This window comes from Poromitra crassiceps, assembly GCF_964638095.1.
Source record: "Poromitra crassiceps genome assembly, chromosome: 6".
Taxonomy (NCBI): domain Eukaryota; kingdom Metazoa; phylum Chordata; class Actinopteri; order Beryciformes; family Melamphaidae; genus Poromitra; species Poromitra crassiceps.
In genome coordinates this window covers 63,547,400-63,573,734 of record NC_139627.1, presented here as the reverse complement: position 1 = coordinate 63,573,734, position 26,335 = coordinate 63,547,400, and the positions used below count along the sequence as shown (strand labels likewise).

The window sequence follows — 26,335 nt, the reverse complement described above, 5'->3', positions numbered from 1 at the left end:
AGCTGATTTCTGAGCTAGATCTGCTAAGCTAACGTGCTAAGCTAACTGTGATCTGATTTTTATTCCTCCTCACAAAAAGCCTTCCATGGAGCACTTTTTCTTTTCATGACTTGATGCAGAGTTTTTGCAAAGAGCAACTGTCAGAAAACATGCCAGCATCGATACAAGGAATTAAAAACCATTCTGGGTGATTGGATCATTTGCAACTGTTTCTAAACTGGAACTGGTTCTCGATTCTGATCCCTACAGGCACATACACACATGCACACGCACACACACACACACACACACACACCTCACCTCACCCCCCGTCTCGTCTCGTCTCGTCTCCTAGGTTACCCAGACCCGGAGGTGGTGTGGTACAAAGATGAGCAGCCCATCAAAGAGACGCGACACTTCCAGATCGACTACGACGAAGACGGAAACTGCAGTCTGGTCATTTCTGAGGTCTGCTCATTCAATATTCATATTTGATGTGGTTTATTTATTTATTCATCCATTGATATTTAACACGTTCACTGCCGTGGACGAGTTAACTCGTCAAACTGAAACCAACGGTTGACTGCCGTCGACGAGTTAACTCGTCAAAAAATGTTTTTGACGGTGGGACGTGGATCAAAGCCCCCTACATCTCCTATAAAAATATTGGAGCCACCGAACGTGTACAACCCATTCCACCGACCCACTAAGTGGCGACAGTGCTCTCCAGACTAGAGAAAGCCGAGCAAAAACAGCAGGAAAAAGCGTGAGGAAACCATTCTCATGAGAATGGTTTGGCGAAAACGCTTTCGCGCTGGGAGCTGGCGCACAACGGTGGGGGATTCCAAAATTAGACTCTGGGTGCAACACACTTTGAAACACGCAGCAGAAAGCCCAGAATCGCACGCAGCTTCATCCCAGCTCACAACCAAAACCCCAGAAACGAGCGAGCCCGATCCAGACCCGCCCGACGAGCGGCCGCCAGGCAGCAGAGACAGGCAGCAGAGACTCGCCTGTGACACATGCTGCAGAGCCACCAGACACACCCACGGAGGAGGAGTTTGCAGGAGAGGGGGGTGGGGGTGCTGTTATATTGGAGGAAATTATCGCACGCAGCTTCATCCCAGCTCACAAGCGAAACCCCAGAAACGAGCAAGCCCGATCCAGACTCGCCTGACGAGCGGCCGCCAGGCAGCAGAGACAGGCAGCAGAGACTTGCCTGTGACACAAGCTGCAGAGCCACCAGACACACCCACGGAGGAGGAGTTTGCAGGAGAGGGGGGTGGGGGTGCTGTTATATTGGAGGAAATTACTGTTCAGGGGCCGGTTGCACCAACTGGTCTTACACTGGTCTTAAAGGAGGACTTACCCCCTAGATATGTATTAGAACAGTGATTTGAAAATACCTATGGAAAAAACCAAGAAATGACATATACTCTTGTCTATACTAGACTCTTTGGCTGTGTTAAGTCAAGATTTTTTTTCGGAAATCGACGCCATTACAGTTTGCCTACTGCCTCAAAAATAATTTATTTGAGAGGGGCAATATCTTTATAAATATCAACAACTAGCCAACGCTGGTGGCCTGTATGGAAACAGAAAATCCTGAAATGGTTGATAGTTATATCAATTTGGCCATTCAGTGGCGAACTAGAAATTTAATTATTTTTGTCCCATTTTGTCCCATGTGTGTGTGCGTGGCTTGTCTAAACTTACGTTAAGAGCCTCGCTGCTCGCAGCACACAGCACACAGTGAGGACAAACCTCTCGCTCTGGGGTAACACAATGCGAGATTTCTCCACGTAATTCCCTCGTCTAACTAGAGATAAATCGCGCAATGAAATCCGTTTTTAATTTGCGTTTTGGAGCTTTTCGTGATTCTTGTTGAAAGTTACAACACCTCAGATTTTTCCTCTCAGGGCGCAGGCAGAGCAGGGCAGAGACACACGCACGCACGCACACGCAGAGCTCACACACACACAGACAGAGCCAGTCGCTCTGCTCTGCTGACTTCAAAGCCCCCGCCTCTCACTGCTGCTGTGTGCTGCTGCCGCGCGCCCCCGCGGGTGCATGAGAGAGCAGACTTTCCCGTTTGACTGGCCGAGAGAAAGTGCTTCCAAGTCGGACTGATAGCTGCGGAAATGTCAGACTGTGCTCTCTCTGCTCTGGCCGAGTCCGAGAGAGCCCAGCTGCTGCTGCGCGCGCGCCCGGAGCTTGGTGCTAGTGCATGAGGTTACAGTAGACTCTCTCCCGCCCGCTCCCGCCTGGCTGGGCTGGAGACAGTGCTTCCAACTCGGACTGATAATATAAACATCATCATTCGAGCTTATCCAGGTAAGATATTAATAAAGTAGTGACACATTCAGCGGGAAACTAACTATAATTAAGACATGTGCCAACTTTGACGACGTTTGGTTCAGTATTTTAACTCATTGAGTGCCAGCCACTTTTGGAGAACGGATGCTCCCAGTGCCAGAGTTTCAGAGCGTTTTCAGTGATTTCTCGAGGCCCACAGAATATTGTGTGATATTACTATGTAAACACTGAACACGCACAAAGAACGATGAGACTCTATTCTATCATCTGCAAAAAAAAGTTTATTGATCCCATTTTCCGTTCTTTAGTTATGAGCCGGAGAAGATAGGCTGTTTTGAGCAAAAAGACACTTTTCAAATTAGAAGCTGAGTTATTCCGCCTTTTGTGAAATGCAGCATTTCAAGCACATTCACTGAGTCATCTGGTGGGCATCGGATATTCTGGCTTGCGTTTGTCAATCCTGTCCTGCTGCCTGGGTCTGTCTGTGTGTTGCGCGCTGCTCTGCGTGCCCCCCCCCCCCCGCCCCGCCCCGCCCCGCCTCGCCTCGCCTCGCCTCAACTGCACACTCCTCCTCCTGTCTGTGGTGGCTCTCTGCTGAGTTTGCTGTGCGCACAGTGAAGGGACATCGACATCCTGCTTTTTTACAGCGTTCCGCGTGTGTTTGTCACCGGCAACGATGCTTCCAGTGGAGAATAATAACAACTCCACGGTGTGGATGTGCGGATGTGCTGTCCGGCTCAATTGTGGGAGCAGATTGGCTGCTGCAGGCACAGCTGCAGTAACGTGCTTCAGCATATCGATGCATACGGATGCGATGCGATTTCCGTTTCCATAACGACTTCTTCTTTGTTTTTTCCTTGCCTTTCTGTTATGTGGAGAGCACTGTCGCCACCTAAGGGTTCTGTAAAATAGGTTAGACACATCCAATAGCTATAATATTTGTACATCAGAGGCAGAAGGCTTTGATCGACGCCCCACCGTCAAAAAACGCAATTGACGAACATGTCCGTCCTTGGCACTCTACGTTACTATTTGAAATGACGAACATGTCCGTCCTTGGCACTCAATGAGTTAAGAGCAAACTTCAATAGGAATAGGCTTGGAGTTCTGAGGAGCCAAAAGGGTACAGGGGGGGTAGGGGAGTAATTATCTTGAAATCCCATAGTCTTTGGGGACAACCTGACGTCAGGTTGTACCAAATCTCCCATTCATTTGAGAAAAAAAAAAAAGCAGTGTTCGACCTTTAGAGGGCGCTTATGCCAGATATGCTGCTGAAAAATGATACAAATGGTCAAATGGCAACAGTTTGGTGTCAAATGTGGACATTTTTACCAGAATTCTTCACACATCACCCCCAAAGTCATATATATTGGTTAAAAGCTGAAAAAAAGTGTTTTGGAGGTAAGTTCTCCTTTAAGCTAAGTTGGTCGTAACTTTACGACCTAACAGCTACGCCGGTTGCACCAAGACGGCTTAAGCCTTCTTTTCACTACGACCAGGCGTAACTCCTACGCCTGGTCAGGAGGAGGCGTAGCGCCTGCCTGTAACAGAGATCTCCGCGGAGACCTTTTTGACCGTCATCGTCGTAACACCGCCAGTTCGCCGTCTTTGAAAGCACGACGTTAGATTATAACTAACTGGTTGTGTGGCTTAGCCTTCCAAAATGTTGCCGTTAGTTTTTTAGAAGTTAATACATAGAATTGGGAACGTTACATTCAATTTCATTCAGACTGTCTTTCTGGCTCAATCGTCGCCATTTTTCCCCCGGAGCGAGGGAGGGTGAGAGGAGGGAGGGTGTTACAGTAGTGGCTGAGAGAGCGTAGTGGCACAGTGACGCTCCAAGCAGGTCGCGAGGCACATTTTTTGCAACATCATCCAATCAGGGTACATTCCCTGGCAATTCACATGGATGCGCATTGCTACGACCAGCATAGTTAAGACCAGACATAAGCCGTGTTGGTGCAACAGGCGTAAGTCCATGGTCTTAACTAAGACCGACGTAGGAGTTACGACCAGGCATAGTTAAGACCAGTTGGTGCAACCGGCCCCTGAACTATTGTTTAGATGTCTGATGTCTCACTGATGCCAAAAATAAATGGTTAAAGTGACTGTTCTGCCTGTTCTATCGAATCTCACAAAAATGCATTTATCTCAGCTTTCCTTCTCAGACTCTGAAACCATGCTGTATTCAACTGCTAATGCCTACATAACAGAACATGATAAAAACTAACTCTTTTAGACAGAGAAAGCACACATTCTATTAGTTCTTTTGAGATATTTTGTGTTCACAAAGTCCTAGCAGAAAATAATCCTCGGCTCTTGAAAGATGAGCCAGAATCCTCAAAAAAAAACCTTGGCAGAAGCTACCTACTGTATTGGATAAACTGTTGGCCGTGAATGTGTTAAAGTCAGATTTGCAATCTTAAATGTCCTCATATTGCACCTTTATACTGGTGATCCTCTAAAGCATTGGTTCCCAAACTGTGGACCGCGGACCACAGGCCCTGGTGGTCCGCCAGAGAATTGAAAAAAAAAAATCCAACTTACACTCATAGAAGTTGGAAACCCTCATTAGTGATTTGCTTGCACCTGTGTTTACCCTGCCTTTTCGACTAAAAATGCCCCCTGTGAAAAGGGCCTATTGGGCCAATTTTCGGAAATATCGTGATATTTGGTAAATATCACAATTTTGAACATTTATTTTCAGAGGCTGCAGCAGGCTCAGTTTTAAAGCCAGAGTGAAGTTTCTGGTATCATATGAAACTAGAAACCTAAGGAATTGATTTGTACAAACCATGTCATGCTAATTTGTCAGGAAGGTAGCTAAATAACACGAGGCGAGGGAAAAAAACACATCACTGTCATGTGACATCACTGATGTCATAATGGGGCCATTGTTTAAATTTTGTGTCCCAGTTGTCCCTGAAGTGATGTCATGACTGATGATGTCATCAGTGATGTCATAAGGGGGCACACACACTGATTATGTAATCAGTGATGTCATAAGGGGGCACACACACACACACACACACACACACACACACACATGGAGGCATTGTGAAATCACTATCTATCTATATCTATAAAAGGGAGCATGTGGGCAATGTTTGTTCTCTGTTCATCAGTGATGTCATAAGAGCAATTGGGATGTCATCAGTGATGCGAAGTTGTGACATCATCAGTGATGTCATAAGAGCAGGTGACCCCGCACAGCGGCAGTGATGTCATAAGGGCATGTGAGCCCGCACAGCGGTTGAGCTGCATGGCTGTGGCTGAGCTGTGTATGCAAGCTGCAGGTCCATTTACATAAATACAATGTACAATTACATCACGATTTCGTGACTATTTCACGAACTGCCATGAGACCGTGTTGCTTCTTCAGCCACTTCTTTATTGATGTAGTCATTATTTGACTTGTACTGTACATGCTGTCGTTTGTACTGTACATGCTGTCGTTTGTACTGTACATACTGTCGTTTGTACTGTACATACTGTCGTTTGTACTGTACATACTGTCGTTTGTACTGTACATACTGCTGTTTGTACTGTACATACTGTCGTTTGTACTGTACATGCTGTCGTTTGTACTGTACATACTGCCGTTTGTACTGTACATACTGCCGTTTGTACTGTACATACTGTCGTTTGTACTGTACATACTGCTGTTTGTACTGTACATACTGTCGTTTGTACTGTACATACTGCCGTTTGTACTGTACATACTGTCGTTTGTACTGTACATACTGCTGTTTGTACTGTACATACTGTCGTTTGTACTGTACATGCTGTCGTTTGTACTGTACATACTGTCGTTTGTACTGTACATGCTGTCGTTTGTACTGTACATACTGCCGTTTGTACTGTACATACTGTCGTTTGTACTGTACATACTGCTGTTTGTACTGTACATACTGTCGTTTGTACTGTACATGCTGTCGTTTGTACTGTACATACTGTCGTTTGTACTGTACATACTGTCGTTTGTACTGTACATGCTGTCGTTTGTACTGTACATACTGCCGTTTGTACTGTACATACTGTCGTTTGTACTGTACATACTGCTGTTTGTACTGTACATACTGTCGTTTGTACTGTACATGCTGTCGTTTGTACTGTACATACTGTCGTTTGTACTGTACATACTGTCGTTTGTACTGTACATACTGTCGTTTGTACTGTACATACTGCTGTTTGTACTGTACATACTGTCGTTTGTACTGTACATACTGTGGTTTGTACTGTACATGCTGTCGTTTGTACTGTACATACTGCTGTTTGTACTGTACATGCTGTCGTTTGTACTGTACATACTGCTGTTTGTACTGTACATACTGTCGTTTGTACTGTACATGCTGTCGGTTGTACTGTACATACTGCCGTTTGTACTGTACATACTGTCGTTTGTACTGTACATACTGTCGTTTGTACTGTACATACTGTCGTCTGTGTCGTTTGTACTGTAGTTTGTACTGTACATACTGTCGTTTGTGCTGTACATACTGTCGTTTGTACTGTACATACTGTCGTTTGTACTGTACATACTGTCGTCTGTGTTGTTTGTGCTGTACATACTGTGGTTTGTACTGTACATACTGTCGTTTGTACTGTACATACTGTGGTTTGTACTGTACATACTGTGGTTTGTACTGTACATACTGTCGTTTGTACTGTAGTTTGTACTGTACATACTGTGGTTTGTACTGTACATACTGTGGTTTGTACTGTACATACTGTGGTTTGGACTGTACATACTGTCGTTTGTACTGTACATACTGTCGTTTGTACTGTAGTTTGTACTGTACATACTGTGGTTTGTACTGTTTATACTGTGGTTTGTACTGTACATACTGTGGTTTGTACTGTACATGCTGTCGTTTGTACTGTACATGCTGTCGTTTGTACTGTACATGCTGTCGTTTGTACTGTACATGCTGTCGTTTGTACTGTACATACTGTCGTTTGTACTGTACATGCTGTCGTTTGTACTGTACATGCTGTCGTTTGTACTGTACATGCTGTCGTTTGTACTGTACATACTGTCGTTTGTACTGTACATGCTGTCGTTTTTTTACTGTACATGCTGTCGTTTGTACTGTACATGCTGTCGTTTGTACTGTACATACTGTCGTTTGTACTGTACATACTGTCGTTTGTACTGTAGTTTGTACTGTACATACTGTCATTTGTGCTGTACATGCTGTCGTTTGTACTGTACATACTGTCGTTTGTACTGTACATACTGTCGTTTGTACTGTACATGCTGTCGTTTGTACTGTACATGCTGTCGTTTGTACTGTACATACTGTCGTTTGTACTGTACATACTGTCGTTTGTACTGTACATGATGTCGTTTGTACGACACATGCTGTCGTTTGTACTGTACATACTGTCGTTTGTACTGTACATGCTGTCGTTTGTCGTTTGTACATACTGTCGTTTGTACTGTACATACTGTCGTTTGTACTGTACATGCTGTCGTTTGTACTGTAGATGCTGTCGTTTGTACTGTACATACTGTCGTTTGTACTGTACATACTGTCGTTTGTACTGTACATGCTGTCGTTTGTACTGTACATACTGTCGTTTGTGCTGTACATGCTGTCGTTTGTGCTGTACATGCTGTCGTTTGTGCTGTACTGTCGTTTGTACTGTACATGCTGTCGTTTGTACTGTACATACTGTCGTTTGTGCTGTACATGCTGTCGTTTGTGCTGTACTGTCGTTTGTACTGTACATGCTGTCGTTTGTACTGTACATGCTGTCGTTTGTGCTGTACATACTGTCGTTTGTACTGTACATGCTGTCGTTTGTACTGTACATGCTGTCGTTTGTACTGTACATGCTGTCGTTTGTACTGTACATGCTGTCGTTTGTACTGTACATGCTGTCGTTTGTACTGTACATACTGTCGTTTGTGCTGTACATGCTGTCGTTTGTGCTGTACATGCTGTCGTTTGTGCTGTACTGTCGTTTGTACTGTACATGCTGTCGTTTGTACTGTACATACTGTCGTTTGTGCTGTACATGCTGTCGTTTGTGCTGTACTGTCGTTTGTACTGTACATGCTGTCGTTTGTACTGTACATGCTGTCGTTTGTGCTGTACTGTCGTTTGTACTGTACATGCTGTCGTTTGTACTGTACATGCTGTCGTTTGTACTGTACATGCTGTCGTTTGTACTGTACATGCTGTCGTTTGTACTGTACATGCTGTCGTTTGTACTGTACATGCTGTCGTTTGTACTGTACATGCTGTCGTTTGTACTGTACATGCTGTCGTTTGTACTGTACATACTGTCGTTTGTACTGTACATGCTGTCGTTTGTACTGTACATACTGTCGTTTGTACTGTACATACTGTCGTTTGTACTGTACATGCTGTCGTTTGTACTGTACATGCTGTCGTTTGTACTGTACATACTGTCGTTTCTACTGTACATACTGTCGTTTGTACTGTACGTACATACTGTCGTTGTACATACTGTCGTTTGTACTGTACATACTGTCGTTTGTACTGTACATACTGTCGTTTGAACTGTACATACTGTCGTTTGTACTGTGCATACTGTCGTTTGTACTGTGCATACTGTCGTTTGTACTGTGCATACTGTCGTTTGTACTGTGCATACTGTCGTTTGTACTGTACATACTGTCGTTTGTACTGTCGTTTGTACTGTACATACTGTCGTTTGTACTGTACATACTGTCGTTTGTACTGTCGTTTGTACTGTACATACTGTCGTTTGTACTGTCGTTTGTACTGTACATACTGTCGTTTGTACTGTCGTTTGTACTGTACATACTGTCGTTTGTACTGTCGTTTGTACTGTGCATACTGTCGTTTGTACTGTGCATACTGTCGTTTGTACTGTACATACTGTCGTTTGTACTGTACATACTGTCGTTTGTACTGTCGTTTGTACTGTACATACTGTCGTTTGTACTGTACATACTGTCGTTTGTACTGTACATACTGTCGTTTGTACTGTACATACTGTCGTTTGCGCTTCATTTGTTTGTTTGTTCCTCCCTGCAGGTTTCAGGTGATGATGACGCCAAATACACAGTGAAGGCCGTCAACAGCCTGGGCGAGGCCACCTGCACGGCCGAGCTGCTGGTGGAGGTGATGGCAGGAGAGGAGGAGGAGGAGGAGGAAGAGGAAGAGGAGTAAGCGCTGTGCGTCTGGATTCCCACAGAGGGGGTCTGCTGTGGAACTCTCTCTGGTTCAGACAAAGTCGAAACAGGCAGAAACCACATCAAACCTGCTTCTGGACAGCACAGAATTACACATCAGACCTCAGCTGGAAACCACCTGCAAACAAGCCTGAATGTTTGTTTTATCCTGCTTGGAGCACCAGGTGGGCGGGGTTTATTACATCAGGACAATTCTGATTGGGTGGAGTAAGATGCCAATCACTGAAAAACAGATTAGAACTAGAAGTGCACTCAGAGAGCGCAGACCTCCGCCAAGGCCCACATCCCCCCAGCCCCCCCCCCCCCCCCCTCTACACACTCCTGGAACTACGCCCCCTTTTCCCTAGCCCCTCCTCCTTTCCTGACCACGCCCCCTTTTCCCTAGCCCCTCCTCCTTTCCTGACCACGCCCCCTCCCACCACCCAGATACAGCCATAGCCAACCTCCCTACCCACCCCTCGAATCCCGACTATCTGTGTCCTTCCTTTCCCTAGCTATGGCCCCTTTTCCCTAGCCCCTCCACCTTTCCTGACCACGCCCCCTTTTCCATAGCCCCGCCTCCTCCCATTGACCTGTCCTGGATCGGATCCGCTTTGAAATGTAATGGCTTCTTCCTTGGCCCATGCTACACCAGGTACATGCTACATGCTACACCAGGTACATGCTACATGCTACACCAGGTACATGCTACATGCTACACCAGGTACATGCTACATGCTACACCAAGTTTCATGAAAATGGGGTGAGTAGTTTTGCCGTAATCCTGCTAACAAAACAAACGAAAACACAACCTCATTGGTGGAGGTAACAACTTATACCCCTTCCCTGTGGTTGTCTAAACTCACTGTGGAGTCCTGTGCAGTAAACTCCACCCAGCCGGCACTTCAGTAGCAAATAAAACAAACCACCAAAAGTATTCACGAGCAGTATTTGAGCCAGGAGCGCCCCCTGTGTGAGTCCAGGCAGCGGTGAAGATGGTACGATGGTAGGGAGGATGAGGAGGAGGTGAGGCCGAGACGACCAGAGCCATACATTCAGAGAGTTGGGTCACTGGAGAGTAAAGCAGAACGATGTCAGAAGGCGCTGGAGGTGCCAGGCAGCAAAGCAACGGAAATCTAGAAGTTTGTGTCGAATTAACCCTGAAAATAACAGCAAGTACTTCAGTATTGAGTGCAGTCACATATACAAAAAATACATACGATAAATTTAAACCTGTTCTACTCCAGATTTCCCTGTATAGCAGCGTCTCTGTGTAAAACAGGAGTTTTTGTGTGTGATTATTGCTGCCAAAAATGCTTGATTGATCCAAACTGAAGAGGGAAATACTGACTCACCAACGTTAGATCTTTGGTTTCCTTAACGGGCTGACACACTGACACACTGACACCCTGACGCCCTGACACACTGACACACTGAAAACACTTGAAAGGACTAGCGGTAATTTGAACACACCACAACAGCCTGGGGCAACTAGCACGTACATCCTGCGCCGGAGACCTGATTCATGAAACATTCAATAGAAAGTAGTGTTTGGCTCACTTAAAAGACTTTGTAATATAGCTGCTTCTAATGGAGAATATGTCTGATAAGAAGTTGTAAATAACACTGGAGTATCTCAGCTCTTGGTGGGAGGTGATAAAATAAGGAGAAAGCGCACTAAATGGGTGACATCATGCAGCCAGAGACTTTTCTGAAGGCACGTCTGGAATTATCAGGTGAGATGAAGTTGGAAAATGAGGAGAGCGTTTTGTGTGCCCTCTCTCCTGCTTCACTACCCCTGACCAGCCAATCAGAGTGATTTCTGTAGCCCCGACCAGCCAATCAGAGTGATTTCTCTAGCCCTGACCAGCCAATCAGTGATTTATCTAGCTCTGACCAGCCAATCAGAGTGATTTCTCTACCCCTGACCAGCCAATCAGAGTGATTTCTCTAGCCCCGACCAGCCAATCAGAGTGATTTTTCTAGCCCTGACCAGCCAATCAGAGTGATTTCTCTACCCCTGACCAGCCAATCAGTGATTTATTTACCCCTGACCAGCCAATCAGAGTGATTTCTCTACCCCTGACCAGCCAATCAGAGTGATTTCTCTCACCAGAGTGATTTCTCTCACCAACGACCCGACACTGATTCAACATGTTGAATTGGCCGGAAAAGTCGATGTCAAAGCGGACTAGAGGCAACGGTGCGGGACACACCACAAATAGAGCGACAGACGCCCAGACATGGCCGACTGTCGGCTTGGCGTGTCTGGGGCTTTACCAAGCAGCACACATTTACCAAGCAGCACACATTTTGTCTACTGACCTCATCGCACAGGATTTCTGGGGAATGAAGTCCACCAAATTCAAACAGTTACCTCTCGCTGCCACTTGAGGTCGCCAGCATGTGAAAATGACCCAGTGCAGCAGCAGCAGCAACATCCACAACCAAATGCCATAAAAGTGGCGTGACCCAACTCTGTCAATATAGGGCTCAGGGTCAGAACTACAGTTATGATGATCATGATAAGTTATAATAGTAACCCCCTTTTTTAGCCTTTAGCCTAGGTGCTTCAGTCTTTAGCCTAGCTGCTTCAGTCTTTAGCCTCAGTCTTTAGCCTAGCTGCTTCAGTCTTTAGCCTAGCTGCTCCAGTCTTTAGCCTAGCTGCTTCAGTCTTTAGCCTAGCTGCTTCAGTCTTTAGCCTAGCTGCTTCAGTCTTTAGTCCTAAAGTTGAATCTTTCAGCTCGGCTCTTCTCTTCTGTTTTTTGGCACTTTGTCTTTTTGACTCAGACAGCAGTTTGATCTGAGCGGTGTCCCGGCTGCCTTATGATGTTACAATGCCTTAAAGGGACACAGACACGCTTTCAACAGTCTGGGTTTGAACCAGTGCCCAATTCAGCCTGCCTATTTTTGACGCCTATGCGGAAATTGCATTCTTTCAAATGGCCAGTGGGGCTCGCAGCTTGTGTAGCACTCCCCGGGAACATCCATTCAACTCTATGGGAAACGAGCCAACTTCTCTCTCGGTCTATGTCTTAAATAAACACTTTACAAATGAGTTTATGGTCTGAAAAAACAATTTCAAGGCTTTTTCATGCTCTCACGCGCTCCGTTTTCCAAATTATAGCCCCATTTCGAGGAAAATTGACGTCAAACATCGGATAATAAGAACAGTAATACTGCCGACCGGTAGAGGCAGCAATGTGCCGCAAGGCATCAGGTAGCAAGTCATAGTTGAGCAAATGATCAGAAAATAGCATTATTTTATGATATTTTAATAATGTTAGTAGACACACGTAACTATATAGATACCATACATCTAATGTCCATAACATGGCGGACCATTTAACGTTATCTATACCGTTAAATAAAGCCTTAAGCCTTCTCTGTATTCAGACCATTGGATTCAGCCCAGAAACCGGAGTACGTTATAACGTTATAAATATAGTCACGTTATAAACAACTAACCAACGCTGGGGGTCCGTATGGAAACAGTGTTACTCGAAATGGTTAAAAGTTAAATCAATTTGGTCATTCAGTGCCGTTTTACTGCAATGTAAAGTAATTAGCGTTAGCCGCTACATTAGCCAAAGTAGCTGACTACCCATAATGCATTACGGCGATAAGGCAGACAGGGCAAATTCGGAAACTCCCCCGGCAGCCGCTAGGGGCAGCCGCCCCTTCTCCTCGTACTTCCGTGTAGCATTAATCCATTCAACCAATCAAACGAAATCAAACAATATCCGGAAGTGAGCTTAATTTTGCTGTGTCAAAACCAATGAGCTCCGTTGGTCCATTATCTATATATGTCAATGGTTTGAATTCACATTATGAGGTCAGATCATCAATATTGATCATTCGGCTGCCCGGAAAAACAGCTTGATAGCTGTGCTAGCAGTTAGCAGCTAGCCACGAGATAAGCTAGCAGATGGTGTTATACGTTGATTGAATGAGGAATTCTTCAAGCCATGTTCAACTGAGTCAATGGTAACCACAGTTTGGAAGGTTTTTAGATTTCAGCAGAGAGAACATTTCACTCCAACTGCTGTAATGTGCATTGTTTTTTACGGAAATCTAAAGCCAGTGCTGTTTAGCTGTTTAGTTTCGTTTTTATGGTGAAAACGCTTTGGCAGTGAATCAAAACCATATGTGCCTAGTCCTGGTGTTAATGTGGAGTCTACATGTAATGAATTAATTCATTCTGCTTTTCATGAAACACACAGGAACACAGTATTTGCCCAGATACATCACGTTAATTTAGGCCCTGTTTACACGGCAACCCTCCCTGCATAAAATGGCAAACTTTTTTAGCGTTAGTGCCTTCCTTTTACACCGGAATGGCATTTTTGTGGCCTGAAAATGCAAAAAAGTGAAAACGGGTCCCAATTCTTTGATAAAGCCGCCCTTACTGTCGCCGTGTAAAGTGGCGAAATGCAATTCAGGTGACGACACAGCCCCCCTTCACCATGGAAGACAAGGATAGACAATATAGGAGCATTGAACTAGCCCAATACAGCCTTATGAATGAATCGCATTGGCATTCAACAAATTGATTGGATTTATATAGCGCCTTTCAAGACACTCAAAGCGCTTCACATATCAGGGGAGGGAGGGGGAGGGGCTTCACATAACAGGGGAGGGAGGGGGAGGGAACTCAACTCATCCACCACCGATGTGTAGCACCCACCTGGGTGATGTGTAGCACCCACCTGGCTGATGTGTAGCACCCACCTGGCTGATGTGTAGCACCCACCTGGCTGATGTGTAGCACCCACCTGGGTGATGTGTAGCACTCACCTGGGTGATGTGTAGCACTCACCTGGGTGATGTGTAGCACCCACCTGTGATGTGTAGCACCCACCTGGGTGATGTGTAGCACCCACCTGGGTGATGTGTAGCACCCACCTGGCTGATGTGTAGCACCCACCTGGCTGATGTGTAGCACCCACCTGGCTGATGTGTAGCACCCACCTGGGTGATGTGTAGCACTCACCTGGGTGATGTGTAGCACTCACCTGGGTGATGTGTAGCACTCACCTGGGTGATGTGTAGCACCCACCTGTGATGTGTAGCACCCACCTGTGATGTGTAGCACCCACCTGGGTGATGTGTAGCACCCACCTGGCTGATGTGTAGCACCCACCTGTGATGTGTAGCACCCACCTGGCTGATGTGTAGCACCCACCTGGGTGATGTGTAGCACCCACCTGGGTGATGTGTAGCACCCACCTGGCTGATGTGTAGCACCCACCTGGCTGATGTGTAGCACCCACCTGGCTGATGTGTAGCACCCACCTGGGTGATGTGTAGCACTCACCTGGGTGATGTGTAGCACCCACCTGGCTGATGTGTAGCACCCACCTGGGTGATGTGTAGCACCCACCTGGGTGATGTGTAGCACTCACCTGGGTGATGTGTAGCACCCACCTGGCTGATGTGTAGCACCCACCTGGCTGATGTGTAGCACCCACCTGGGTGATGTGTAGCACCCACCTGGGTGATGTGTAGCACCCACCTGGGTGATGTGTAGCACCCACCTGGCTGATGTGTAGCACCCACCTGGCTGATGTGTAGCACCCACCTGGGTGATGCACGACAGCCAGTTTGTGCCAGAACGCTCACCACACATCAGCCTATCACGGTGGAGAGTTGATGATTGAGGGGCCCTTTACACGAGGACAGTTTCTGGAAGAAACGACACAATAGCGTTTCCTTCACACCTTTTCCTTCACACCTTCTCCCTGTTTACATGAGCGCCGTTGAATTTTTAAAACGCCGTAATGTACATGCCAGGTCGCTAGGTGGCAGTGTGATCACCTTATTCTTTGCCCATACAAGGACGCTTCTGCATGACGTCATTTCGTAATCGTCTTTCCGGTTTTAAACAAGGAAGTAGAGTAGGCCTACTGCAGTCAAAAAGCTGTTTTCAAGCTAAAAAAAAACCCCAAACTGTTTTAAAGTTTTTAATATTTGTCAGGTGAGAACGTAACATTTGTGACCAGTTTATCAGAATAACGCCTATTGGAAATCTTTAACGAGCAGCGAGGACCGGGAGCGCTGACTGTGATCTGTCAAACCCTACTCTACTGGCAGTGAGAAAACACTGTCAACGTGCTTTTGTAACTAACGTTAAATGCCGACCGGGTACAGCCACTGTACCCGGTCGGCTCCTCGCAGCAGTAACGTTATGAACATGTAACTGAAGTTGGCCGCAGTGTAGCTTAATTCTGAATGTTGCCAAACTTCATTCATACTGACGTTTTATTTTGAAAATGGTTGCCAACTCGCGCACGGCTATGGCGTAATCGCGTGTGTCGCGTGTGCAGGCACGTCAAGAGTTGCTGAAATGTGCCGTCTCAAGCGATTACATGGAGTCCTCAGCGGGAAGCGTCACAAAGAATTTCACTCTGGACGGTGGTTTCAAAATGTGTCGTTTCCACAGCCCAAATTCGCCGTCATCGTCTAAAAGGGAGGCACTAACGATACAATAATTCCCCGTCACCATAGGAAACTGTTTAATTATAAAAAACATACTGTGCACTTATTATTCAGCATGTATTATATTGAAAATCACTCCAAACAGCCAAGTTAGGACTCGTATGATGTTTCTAGCTTCAAGTAAAATGGTGAGCTTTGTCTTAGACCCCCCGGGCCAGACAGAACCATCATGAGGGCCGGTTCTGGCCCCCGGGCCACATAATGCCCAGATCTGATTTATGTGGCGTTCATTTTATTTTTATGTATTAGCTGCATAACTTTCACATTTCACATTCAAAGCAGAATAGTTTTTGGGAGCACAGAAAAGTTCCGTATCCGTCAGATCTGCACCAGCCGTTTCTGTTTTTTTACTGAATAACCAGATGCCAAAGTTTTGGGCCCCAGACGAGCCACAGTGTGACTGACTGGTGGAGAGAAACCCAACCACTGACTCATGTCTCGTGTCCCGGTGAGATGTTGGGGCGGCCGGGCGGCCGTCACCGTGTTGAAACCATATCTTTTAACATTTTGCCACATTCCAGCTGTTTGTTTGTGTTTCAATCATTTATTTAAAGGCTTCAGGCTGATTTTGCTGTTTTCAACCAAACCAAAGAAAAGCACATTTAAAACTTCACGGGTGTGTTTGTGTTTGTGTGTGACCTCATCTGCATTACGCCTTGTTTCTTTGTTACATTTACCTGGGCCTGTTTGGTGGTTGTTTTTAAGAATGTTTTATTTTTTAGACTTATTTAAAGCACAGATTTATAATAATATTATTATCATTTGAGCATCCATCTTCTTTGAGGTCTTCTCGCCAGCACTTAATTTTCACGTATTACATCTCCCCAATGCTAAAACCAACCGGTGAACTATCACACCTAGATTGTTTTGTTTTTGTATTAGATGTATGTAGATTATATTTCTCTAATTTTTATAAATATATATCTGTTTGACAAACTGCAGATGACATGTATGGAGAACACTTCAGCTGTAGTTACTCACGGAAAATAAATAAATTTTTATCACAAAATGAAGAGGCTGTCTGCTCTGTGTTGTGCTGACTGGAAGAAACCATGAACCAGCCCAGTTGCCAAAATAAAATGTTAGCTTGTTACTGTACGTTTCTGCAAAGCATCGTTGAGATTAAATGTTTGTGATATGGAGGACCAGAAGAGTCATGTGAAATGTAATAAAGTGTTTCCTTAATTATTATCTAATTGTACAATTAAAAAGAGTAATTACAAAAAGAATTCACAAATGACACAAATTCACAAATATCTATCAATAAATAGTTCGAATTTGAAAAGGGATTTACAAAATCACCCAATAAACAGTCAATTTATGAATGTATTAAAATGGAATTATAAATACATATTTTAATTGGGCATTAAAAGGTCAATTCCTTATTCCTATTTGAAATCACGATTTGGAATTGCATTTCAAATCAGCATTTTGTGTCGGGTTAGTTTACAGTAGTTGTTGGAGGATGGTTTACAGTAGTTGTTACCGGTTGGAGGATGGTTTACAGTAGTTGTTACCGGTTGGAGGATGGTTTACAGTAGTTGTTACCGGTTGGAGGATGGTTTACAGTAGTTGTTACCGGTTGGAGGACGGTTTACAGTAGTTGTTACCGGTTGGAGGATGGTTTACAGTAGCTGTTACCAGTTGGAGGATGGTTTACAGTAGCTGTTACCGGTTGGAGGATGGTTTACAGTAGTTGTTACCGGTTGGAGGATGGTTTACAGTAGCTGTTACCGGTTGGAGGATGGTTTACAGTAGTTGTTACCGGTTGGAGGATGGTTTACAGTAGTTGTTACTGGTTGGAGGATGGTTTACAGTAGTTGTTACCGGTTGGAGGATGGTTTACAGTAGCTGTTACCGGTTGGAGGATGGTTTACAGTAGCTGTTACCGGTTGGAGGACGGTTTACAGTAGCTGTTACCGGTTGGAGGACGGAAACTGTCCTCTAAGGCAGGGGTTCCCAAACTTAAGGATGCCGCGGCCCACTTTGAAATCTGAAAATCTTTCCCACCCAACCATTTAATCACAACTCTGATCAACACAAAAAAAACATATAGGTAAATACATCATCTTAGTCTCGCTAAGATGATGTATTTCCCTATATATGTTTTATTTCATTAACAGAGCATGTGAACTTGGGCATACGGGAAATTAATAATCCATCCACATACAAAAACATTTAGGCAAAATACACAAAAGATCATTACTCATTCATTGATGCTTACTCATCAGAAGTATTTGTATGCATAACGCATTTGTTGAGGCAAAATGTGATGAGCACCAACAAGAAATCAATCCACAAGCTATTGATGCTAGGCTGTGAAAATGCTACCTTATCTGTAAAGGGGAGACTTGTGGTCCCCATTGAACCAATTTTCATTCAGATAAATTGAACGGAGAGGTCAAGGGACCCCTTTTTCCCTTGCCAAAATGTAACCTAAGTTTGGAGCGTTATTTATCCCCCTTCCCGACAACCTAGCATATTATGCTTGGTACCAATGGATGCCTTAGGTCTTCTAGTTTCTTCTGATAACAGAATCTCCACTGTAGCTTTAAGAATGACCCTGCTACAGCCATTTGATTACCCGCGCAAATTGGGAGTGTTGGCAGACCATTCGCGGCCCACCTGCAGTACCTCCACACAGTTTGGGAATCACTGCTCTAAGGGGTGTGATTTTTAACTTTAACCTTATCTTTTTTTCTTACTCTTTGGTTAAGTTTCATTCTTATTCAGAATTTTAACTCCTCAAATGCCAGTTTGTTTACATCTTGGCACTGGCTATTTGAGCCAAAAAGCTAAAAAGTGTCCTTTTTGCACTTCCAGGGATTTTTGCAGAAAATCACTATTTACCTGATGTTAGGCATTCATCGTGGAGGTAAGGCCCCACATTTGTAGTTTTTAGTGTGTTTGAGTATTTTCCCCCATTTCCCCAGGTTTGGCATAGAGATCCATTTACCACATTTCATGTAAACTGCATGAAATTGATTGCTGTGCCATAACTGGTCAAAATGGGGGGAAATAGTAAAACAGTAAAAACTATACAGTTGAAGCTTTCACTCCAGGATGGATCCCTGACATCAAGGAATTCATGACTTTTTTGAAAAATAAAGCCTTTTGAAGCGTTTCATAAAAATAGTGTAAAAAAAACGCATTTACGTTCCAAAAAGTCGCTAAAGTTATTCACGTTTGTGAAGATTATCATGCAGAACCCAGATTCGCGTTTCCATAGACTTATTTTATGCGTTTAGTTTAAGTGAAACCCCCATGTTAAATCCCATAGACTTTTCCACTGAAGAACCCAGAAGTATACTTCCGGACTCATTCCTGCAGCTCTCTATAGCTGGTGTTGCCAAAAGTCATTTAGATCACTAATCTGCTGTAAATGGTAAATGGTAAATGGCCTGCATTTATATAGTGCTTTTATCCAACGACGGCAGCTGGGAGGGAGCGGGGATCGAACCGCCAACCCTTGCGTCATTGGCCGACCCGCTCTACCTCCTGAGCTAAAGCCGCCCCATGTGCTGTTGCATGTCCTTGAACAGTTCCTTGAATGTGCTCACATCCTCTGCACGCTGCTGGGCAAGCTCTGCCTTCTGCTGCTCTTCGCGGGCCGCTTGTTGTTGCTCCCGGAGGCGCTCTCTCTCCTGCTCATCACGGTCCAACCCGGCCCACAGCTCCTTCATCTCCTTCGCCATCAGCTGCCCTTTTGTGACCCTCTTCTTCTTGGCTGGTGGCTGGCTGCATCCTAGAACAAAGAAAAATAACACAACCTCTTAGGCAGGCAAACAAACACAACAAAACAATAGGGGGCATGTTAGGATTTCCCCTGCATTATAAAGCTTGGTTTAGCTAATTTTCTCTAGGTTCTGTATAGGATGTGGGGTGTTTATTATCTGTTGGCTATCTGCTATGGCTGTTTGTAAACAGGTCTGGTACCCAGCCAAGGCCAAGCCCTCCACAAGGTATCACCCACCATTAATCACTACCACTACTATAACAACAATATCAACAACTATAACACATTTTAACATTTTACCTGATTCATCAGATTCAACGCCTCTACTGTTGGGTCTGCTGGGTCGACTGCTGGGCCTGGTCGTGCTGGGCCTGGTCGTGCTGGTCTCGGTCTCGTTCACGGTCTCCGTCTCGGGCTCGTGCTCAGGGCTGCAGGACGGGGTCGGTGACCCATCTCGATCGAGTTGAGGCTGATCGGGCTCCTCCATGCTGCTGATTAATGCAACAGGGTTGGCAGAGCGGCTTGGCCCCCAGATTATTTGGCACAAATCGAAATATGGCCAATCCATGCGACCACGACCACTTCTTCCATTGTTGTTGTTAACCTCATGGTACTTCTTCCTCAATGTTTTTAATTTGCTCGTGACCTGAGCCTTGTCACGAGCAAAGCCGTGCTGATGCAGTTCTTTGGACAGCTTCTCCAATAACCGGCCGTCCTTCACTGTCCCGGTTATGTGTTTGTTGATCTGATCTTCGGCCCTGAGAGTCAGAAGCAGCCGGACTTCGCTGTCGCCCCAATTTCCAGACATGTTCTTGTTCGCAAGTTATTAGGTAGTTACAAGTTAGCTGAAGTGTGGTCCTTGCACACGCAGCCCTGCGGTTTTAAGCCCAGTGGGTCGCGCTGTGGTGACGTATGTTGTTTACGACGCGTGCAGCCCGCGTCATCAGGATGTCACGCCCATTCGCACCTCTTGCCGGCTGGGCGCTACGACGCTTTCAGGTGGAGGCGGGTTGTCCGCCAATACGGCGATGTGACAACCTTTGGTGCCGGGACAAAAGGCGTACAAGAATTACCCACCAACGCGCGTTCATGCCTTTCACATCGGAGCCGCGAATCCTAATTTCCGTGCATTTTTCGGCTTTCAAGGCCGGTGTGAAAGACCCTAGTGACTAGGGATGGGGACGGGGGGGACGGGGGGGGGGGGCTGTGTGTGTGTGGGGGCTGGGCGCAGAGTGTTTGGTGTGTGTGTGTGTGGGGGGGCTGGGCGCAGAGTGTTTGGTGTGTGTGTGTGTGTGTGTGTGTGGGGGGGGGGCTGGGCGCAGAGTGTTTGGTGTGTGTGTGTGTGTGTGTGTGGGGGGGGGGGGGTGGGCGCAGAGTGTTTGCAGTGTGGGAGAATCGAGCTGTCAAAAGGGGAACAAAGGGCGTGCTCCTGGCCAATCCATGCGCTTGACTGCTGCATAGGCAGGCGCAGGGTGTGGTCTGCCCACTGATAGTCTGATAGTGGGTTAACTATCAATGGGTGGATTCCATAAGAGGGGGTGGAGCCAGAAGGGAGGGAGGGAACGGCAGTGGGTATTTAAGGAGGCAGAGCCGAGCCTCAAAATACTGATGGAACTGATGCTGAAGATGAAGGGTGTTTCTCTGCTGCTGCTGCTGCTGCTGTGCTGTGGGGCCGGCCTGGGGGCTCCAGCCGGAGATGAGGGGGCGGTCGGCGAGTACCCTGCCACCAGGCATGACTGGCAGGACCTGCAGCTGCTGAAGCAGACTGTGCAGCTGATGGGAGCCAAGACGGAGACCCTGGAGAGGGAGAATGCAGGTACTTCGGGGGGGAGGGGGGTGTTCTTCACCTCTCAATACGTTCTGGCAAGGTCAGAATGGGACTAAAAAACGACCCTGACTTTTCTACCCAGACCAGCCCACCTCAACCAGCAGGGATACTCTGCAACCCCCGCACCATCGACGCACAAACACAAGCGGCCCACCGGCCCACCGGGATTTGTCCCGGTGCTCCTGATGGCCAGGCCGACTATGCGTTCTGGGGCTTAAAGTCTTTGCACACAGTCAGTTTTATTTCGTTGAAGCTCGGCTCCCACCTATTGCCATCTCTGCGTGGTACACGCTATCGAATGCTCTTACCTTTTATACTTTAAAAGTGTCCTTTCCAACCATCCATTAGACCGTTGACAGGATGCAGACTGGACCCTTGGAAAATCCGGGGCGATCCTGACGGTCTCATGGTCTCCCATCCAATAGCAGGAGTAGAGGCGGGCACAAGCCCTCACGCCTGGAATTGGACCGGGAAAACACCACTCTTACCTGCATTCGGCCAAGGACAGACGTGTGAATTATTGCTCCAGATTAGCGTTAGCTTGCCCGACCACTTTCACTTCAACTGCTCCCCGTACATCGGCGTAGCGGACGGGAACCTCGGTCGTTGATTTTCCGGTCTGGAAGGTTACCTTCGCCTGGGCGGTGAAAGTTGGAGGCGACAAAGCTAAGTGTTTTTTTCACGTGTCGGCGGCTTTTAAGAACAAGCCGGTCCGAGTGTCGTTGTATGCTTGCTAATTGAATTGCTCTGTCTAAGCTAACCTCACGTAGAGATAACTCTCCGCTACTAGCGTCACGTGTTTCGTAGCTTAGTCTCGTTCTTGTGTTGGTTACAGGTATTAGTCGGCACCACTGCCGACTAGCTTGCTAGAGTTAAGACCCGCTAAAATAGCCTGCCGCCTACGCGCGCTCGGTCTGCCACGTTCAGTGGTTTGTGTTAACTCGCTTGCTTCAGTGTTACCCACAAGGCGAAAAAGAAAGGATACATTAACGTTAACGTTGTTCGCCTGTCACTACCGCGTGTTCTAACAGGATGGCTAGTGTTAACAAGGCGAAGCGCTGTGCGGACAAGTGTGGCGCGTGGCTATCAGCCAAGGACTCGCACACGCTGTGTGTTGAATGCCTGGGACAGGCCCACGCAGATAGCTGCCTCGGAGATCCGGAGTTTTGCCTCTCCTGTACTGAGATGCCTCGTAGCACTCAAAAATACAGGGCAGACTTCTTCAGAGGCCACGCTGGCGGCGTTGCTGCTGCAGCTGAGCCCAGCCAGAGTCAGACTACCTCTGGGCCTGCTACCTCCGACACCCCGCTGCCTCTCGGACAGCAGCACGTTGACAACTCTCGGGAGGGCTCCCAGCACAGCTCCCAGGAGAGCTCCCCACGTGCTTCTCGTTTGGGTTCACAGCACGGCCACAAGGAGGGTTCCCAGCAGTGCTCCCAGGTGAGCTCCCCACGTGCGTCTCGTTGGGGTTCACAGCATGGCCACAAGGAGGGTTCCCAGCAGCGCTGCCCGCTGAAGCGCCCACGGCAAGATGCGCGGGGTTCCCGGTCGGGTTCGCAGCACAGCTACCAAAGAAAAAAGGTAGGTTCCCAACAGTGCTCCCCGCCGAAGCGCCCTCGGCATGATGCGCGAATTTCCCAACGCGGTTCTCGGTCGGGTTCACAGCACAGCTGCCAGGTAGGTTCCCAGCGTGACTTCCCACCGGGATCACGGCAGTGCGAGCAGTATACCCGGCACAGTTTCCCAGCGGGTTCACAGCACAAGACGGGTTCCCAGCGCGGTCCCCACCTGCGTTCCCCACATGGTTCCCGCTGTTCCCTGCCCCCCTCCCCCAGGTCGGGTGAAGGTGCGGCTAACTCCCGTGTCTCGGAATGGGCTCGCCTTTCCGCCAAGATGGCCGGAGGCGGGGGACCCTGGGATGACTTCCTCGAGATCCACCCAAAACGGGATGATGAGGCCTCCCTGCTGGCCGGCCCGGGTAACCCAGAAAGGGCTCACCCCGGGGGGCTCCCCCCTCCTGACGACATCTCCTCTGAGATCTACCAGAGGGAGTTCAGGGAGGTCGTGGCCAGGGCTGTTTCCGCCCTCGACTGGGACTGGCCTACGCCCCCTACCGTCGAGAAGGACATGTTCACCGCCTCCCACTTCCGCGCCGTTGAGACGCCGCTACGGGGCAGCCTGCCCTTCTGCCCCGACGTGCAGCGTAGGGTTCAGCGATCCTGGACCAAACCCTACTCCTCTGAGGCCCCCATCCGACGCTTTAAGTGCTGGTCTAGCGTCGTGGAAGGGGCCCAATCAGGCTATGAACATCCCCCCCCACTGGAGAAGGCGGTGGCGGACCACCTGCTCCCAGGCCAGAAGAAGGAAGGGAAGCCCTTGCTCCCCTCCCCAGCCTGCAGGGAGACTGCTTCGCTCCTGGAAAAGTCCTATCTGGCGGCAGGCCAGGCGGCCTCCATGGCCAACACCATGGCCTTCCTGCTGAAGTATCATTGCTTCCTGGTAGACCAGGTCCAAGCAGCCCCCGAGCCTGAAATGTTCACTGAGCTACGCCGGGTCTCCGACTACGTCTTCAAGATGCTGGAGTGTGTGTCGGAGGACTCAGGGAGGGTCATGGGATCTTCGGTGGCCGCCTTGCGTCACCTCTGGCTGCAGCTCACCAGCCTGCGTGGCCATGAGAGGACGGACCTCCTCAACGCGCCCGTTTGCCCTACCGGGCTCTTCGGTTCAATGGCGGACCTCGCCAGCAGGGCCCAGAGGCGGCGTGAGGACACGGAGGCGGTCGGCAGAGTCCTGCCGCGCAAGACCGGGGCGACCCATCACACAGCGAGGCCACCCCCTGCCCGAGGTCGTTCGACGACGACCCGCGGCAGCCCTGCACGCCGTCCACGGGACAGGCAACCCCAGGGGTGGTCCGGTCCCCCAGCCAACGCAGACAGGAACAGCTCGAACGCCCCAAGGAACGCGGGGCCAACACCTCCCCAGCCAGCCTGGACTGGCGCGGGTCGAGGAAGCCGTGCCCGCCGCAGCAGGGGCTCCCGCCATAACCCTGACAAGTCGGCCACCGCGACCGGGCCCCGAGGCCCGGCGCGTACCTAGCAGTCCCCCGGGGGGGGGAGGGGCAGCCTCCACGCTGCCAGGACCTGGCGTCCCACAGTGTTGTCGAGCGCCGAAGAGAGCCTTGCTCAGTACGTGTCCCTTGCCAGCGAAAGCTGCGAGGTGCTCGGAGGGCACCTCACCATCTGCAGGCCCCCCTGCTATTCCCCCCCCACAGCTGTCGTCGCACCAGCCGGGCAACGACCTCCTGCGGCCTCCGGGATGCAGCCCCCCCGGGCTGGTCCTGCTGGGGCCGCACACCACGGGCGACGACTCGCCGCGGCCTCCGGGACGCAGCTCCTATGGGCTGGTCCTGCCGGGGCTGCACGCCATGCTGCCACGGCCTCCGGGACGCACCCCCCCTGGGGACGTCCTGCTGGGGCCGTGTGCCGTGGCGCCTCAGGATCATGTGCCAAGGGTAACCCCGACACAGGGCACCAGACCTGCCCTGGCAAACAGCCTCCCCCTGTGGAAGAGGCTGTGCAGACCCACACCGTGGGTGCTGCGAACGCTGGAGAAGGGCTACGCGCTGCAGTTCGCGGCCCCCCCGCCGGCTTTCACGGGCATCCCTGTCTCAGACCTGGCGGATGCGGACTCCATGGCTGTCCTCGGCGAGGAAGTCTCCTCGCTTCTGGCAAAGGGCGCGATACGGCCCGTGCCGGACGAGGACAGGCAGTCCGGGTTCTACCACAGGTACTTCCTGGTGCCCAAGAAGGACGGGTCCTTACGGCCCATCCTCGACCTCAGGCGGCTAAACCCCCTGCTCAGGAAGCTTCCCTTCCGCATGTTGACGCTCCCCACACTGTTCAGAGCGATCAGACCCGGGGACTTCTTCACGTCAGTCGACCTAAAGGACGCCTTCTTCCACGTTTCCATCGTGGAAAGGCACAGGAGGTACCTCCGGTTCTCCTTTCAGGGAGTCTCCTACGAGTACTGCGTACTCCCCTTCGGCCTGTCTCTAAGTCCCAGGACTTTCACAGTCTGCGTCAACACAGCGCTGGCTCCCCTCCGAGAGATGGGGATCCGCGTTTACGTCTACCTCGACGACGCCCTGATAGCGGCAAGCTCGAGCGAGATGGTGTCCGCACACACCGAGGTGCTGACTTCCCACCTCCAGGCCTTGGGGTTCCTTATAAACTGGCGCAAGAGCGCCCTTGTGCCTCAACAGGTCACGACCTTCCTGGGTCTGGAGCTAGACTCCCTTTCAATGCGCGCCCGCCTCTCTCCGCAGAGGCTGGACAACCTTCGGAGGACAGCGGAGACTCGGCGTCATGCACGCACGATCTCCGTTCACCAGTGCTCCGTGCTACTGGGCCTTATGGCCGCGGCGACCGCGGCAATTCCTCTGGGGCTGCTGCACATGCGCCCCTTCGAAAGGTGGTTCCTCGGTCATCGCTTGGACCCAGCGATACATCGGTCCCGCGTCCTTACGCTGTCGGACCGCGCTCGCCAAGCCTTGGAAGTGTGGACGGACCGCTGTTGGCTCTCAGAGGGCGCCAGACTGGGTCCGGTCCCACTCAGGCGAGTGATTCGGACCGACGCCTCCCTTTGGGGCTGGGGCGCGGTCTTCGAAGGCCAGGCTGCAAACGGGCGATGGCAAGCCCAACAGCTTCGCCACATAAACATACTAGAGCTGGAGGCAGTTCGCCTCGCTCTTTGGCACTTCCAACATCAGATCATGGGCCACCATGTACTGATACGGTCGGACAACACC

The 26,335-nt window shown here is 48.8% G+C and overlaps 1 protein-coding gene across 1 annotated transcript in view; it reads left to right on the top strand.

The window, feature by feature from the left end:
• The window catches only part of LOC310778024 (myosin light chain kinase, smooth muscle-like), a gene marked incomplete at its 5' end in the record, with an annotated part of 383,786 nt that overhangs the window by 29,760 nt on the left and 327,691 nt on the right, over window positions 1-26,335 (top strand). Inside the window, 2 exons of the mRNA XM_083638339.1 lie at window positions 335-447; window positions 9,330-9,460. Coding sequence (XP_083494465.1) covers window positions 335-447; window positions 9,330-9,460 — 244 coding nt within the window. The remainder of the gene's footprint in view (window positions 1-334; window positions 448-9,329; window positions 9,461-26,335) is intronic.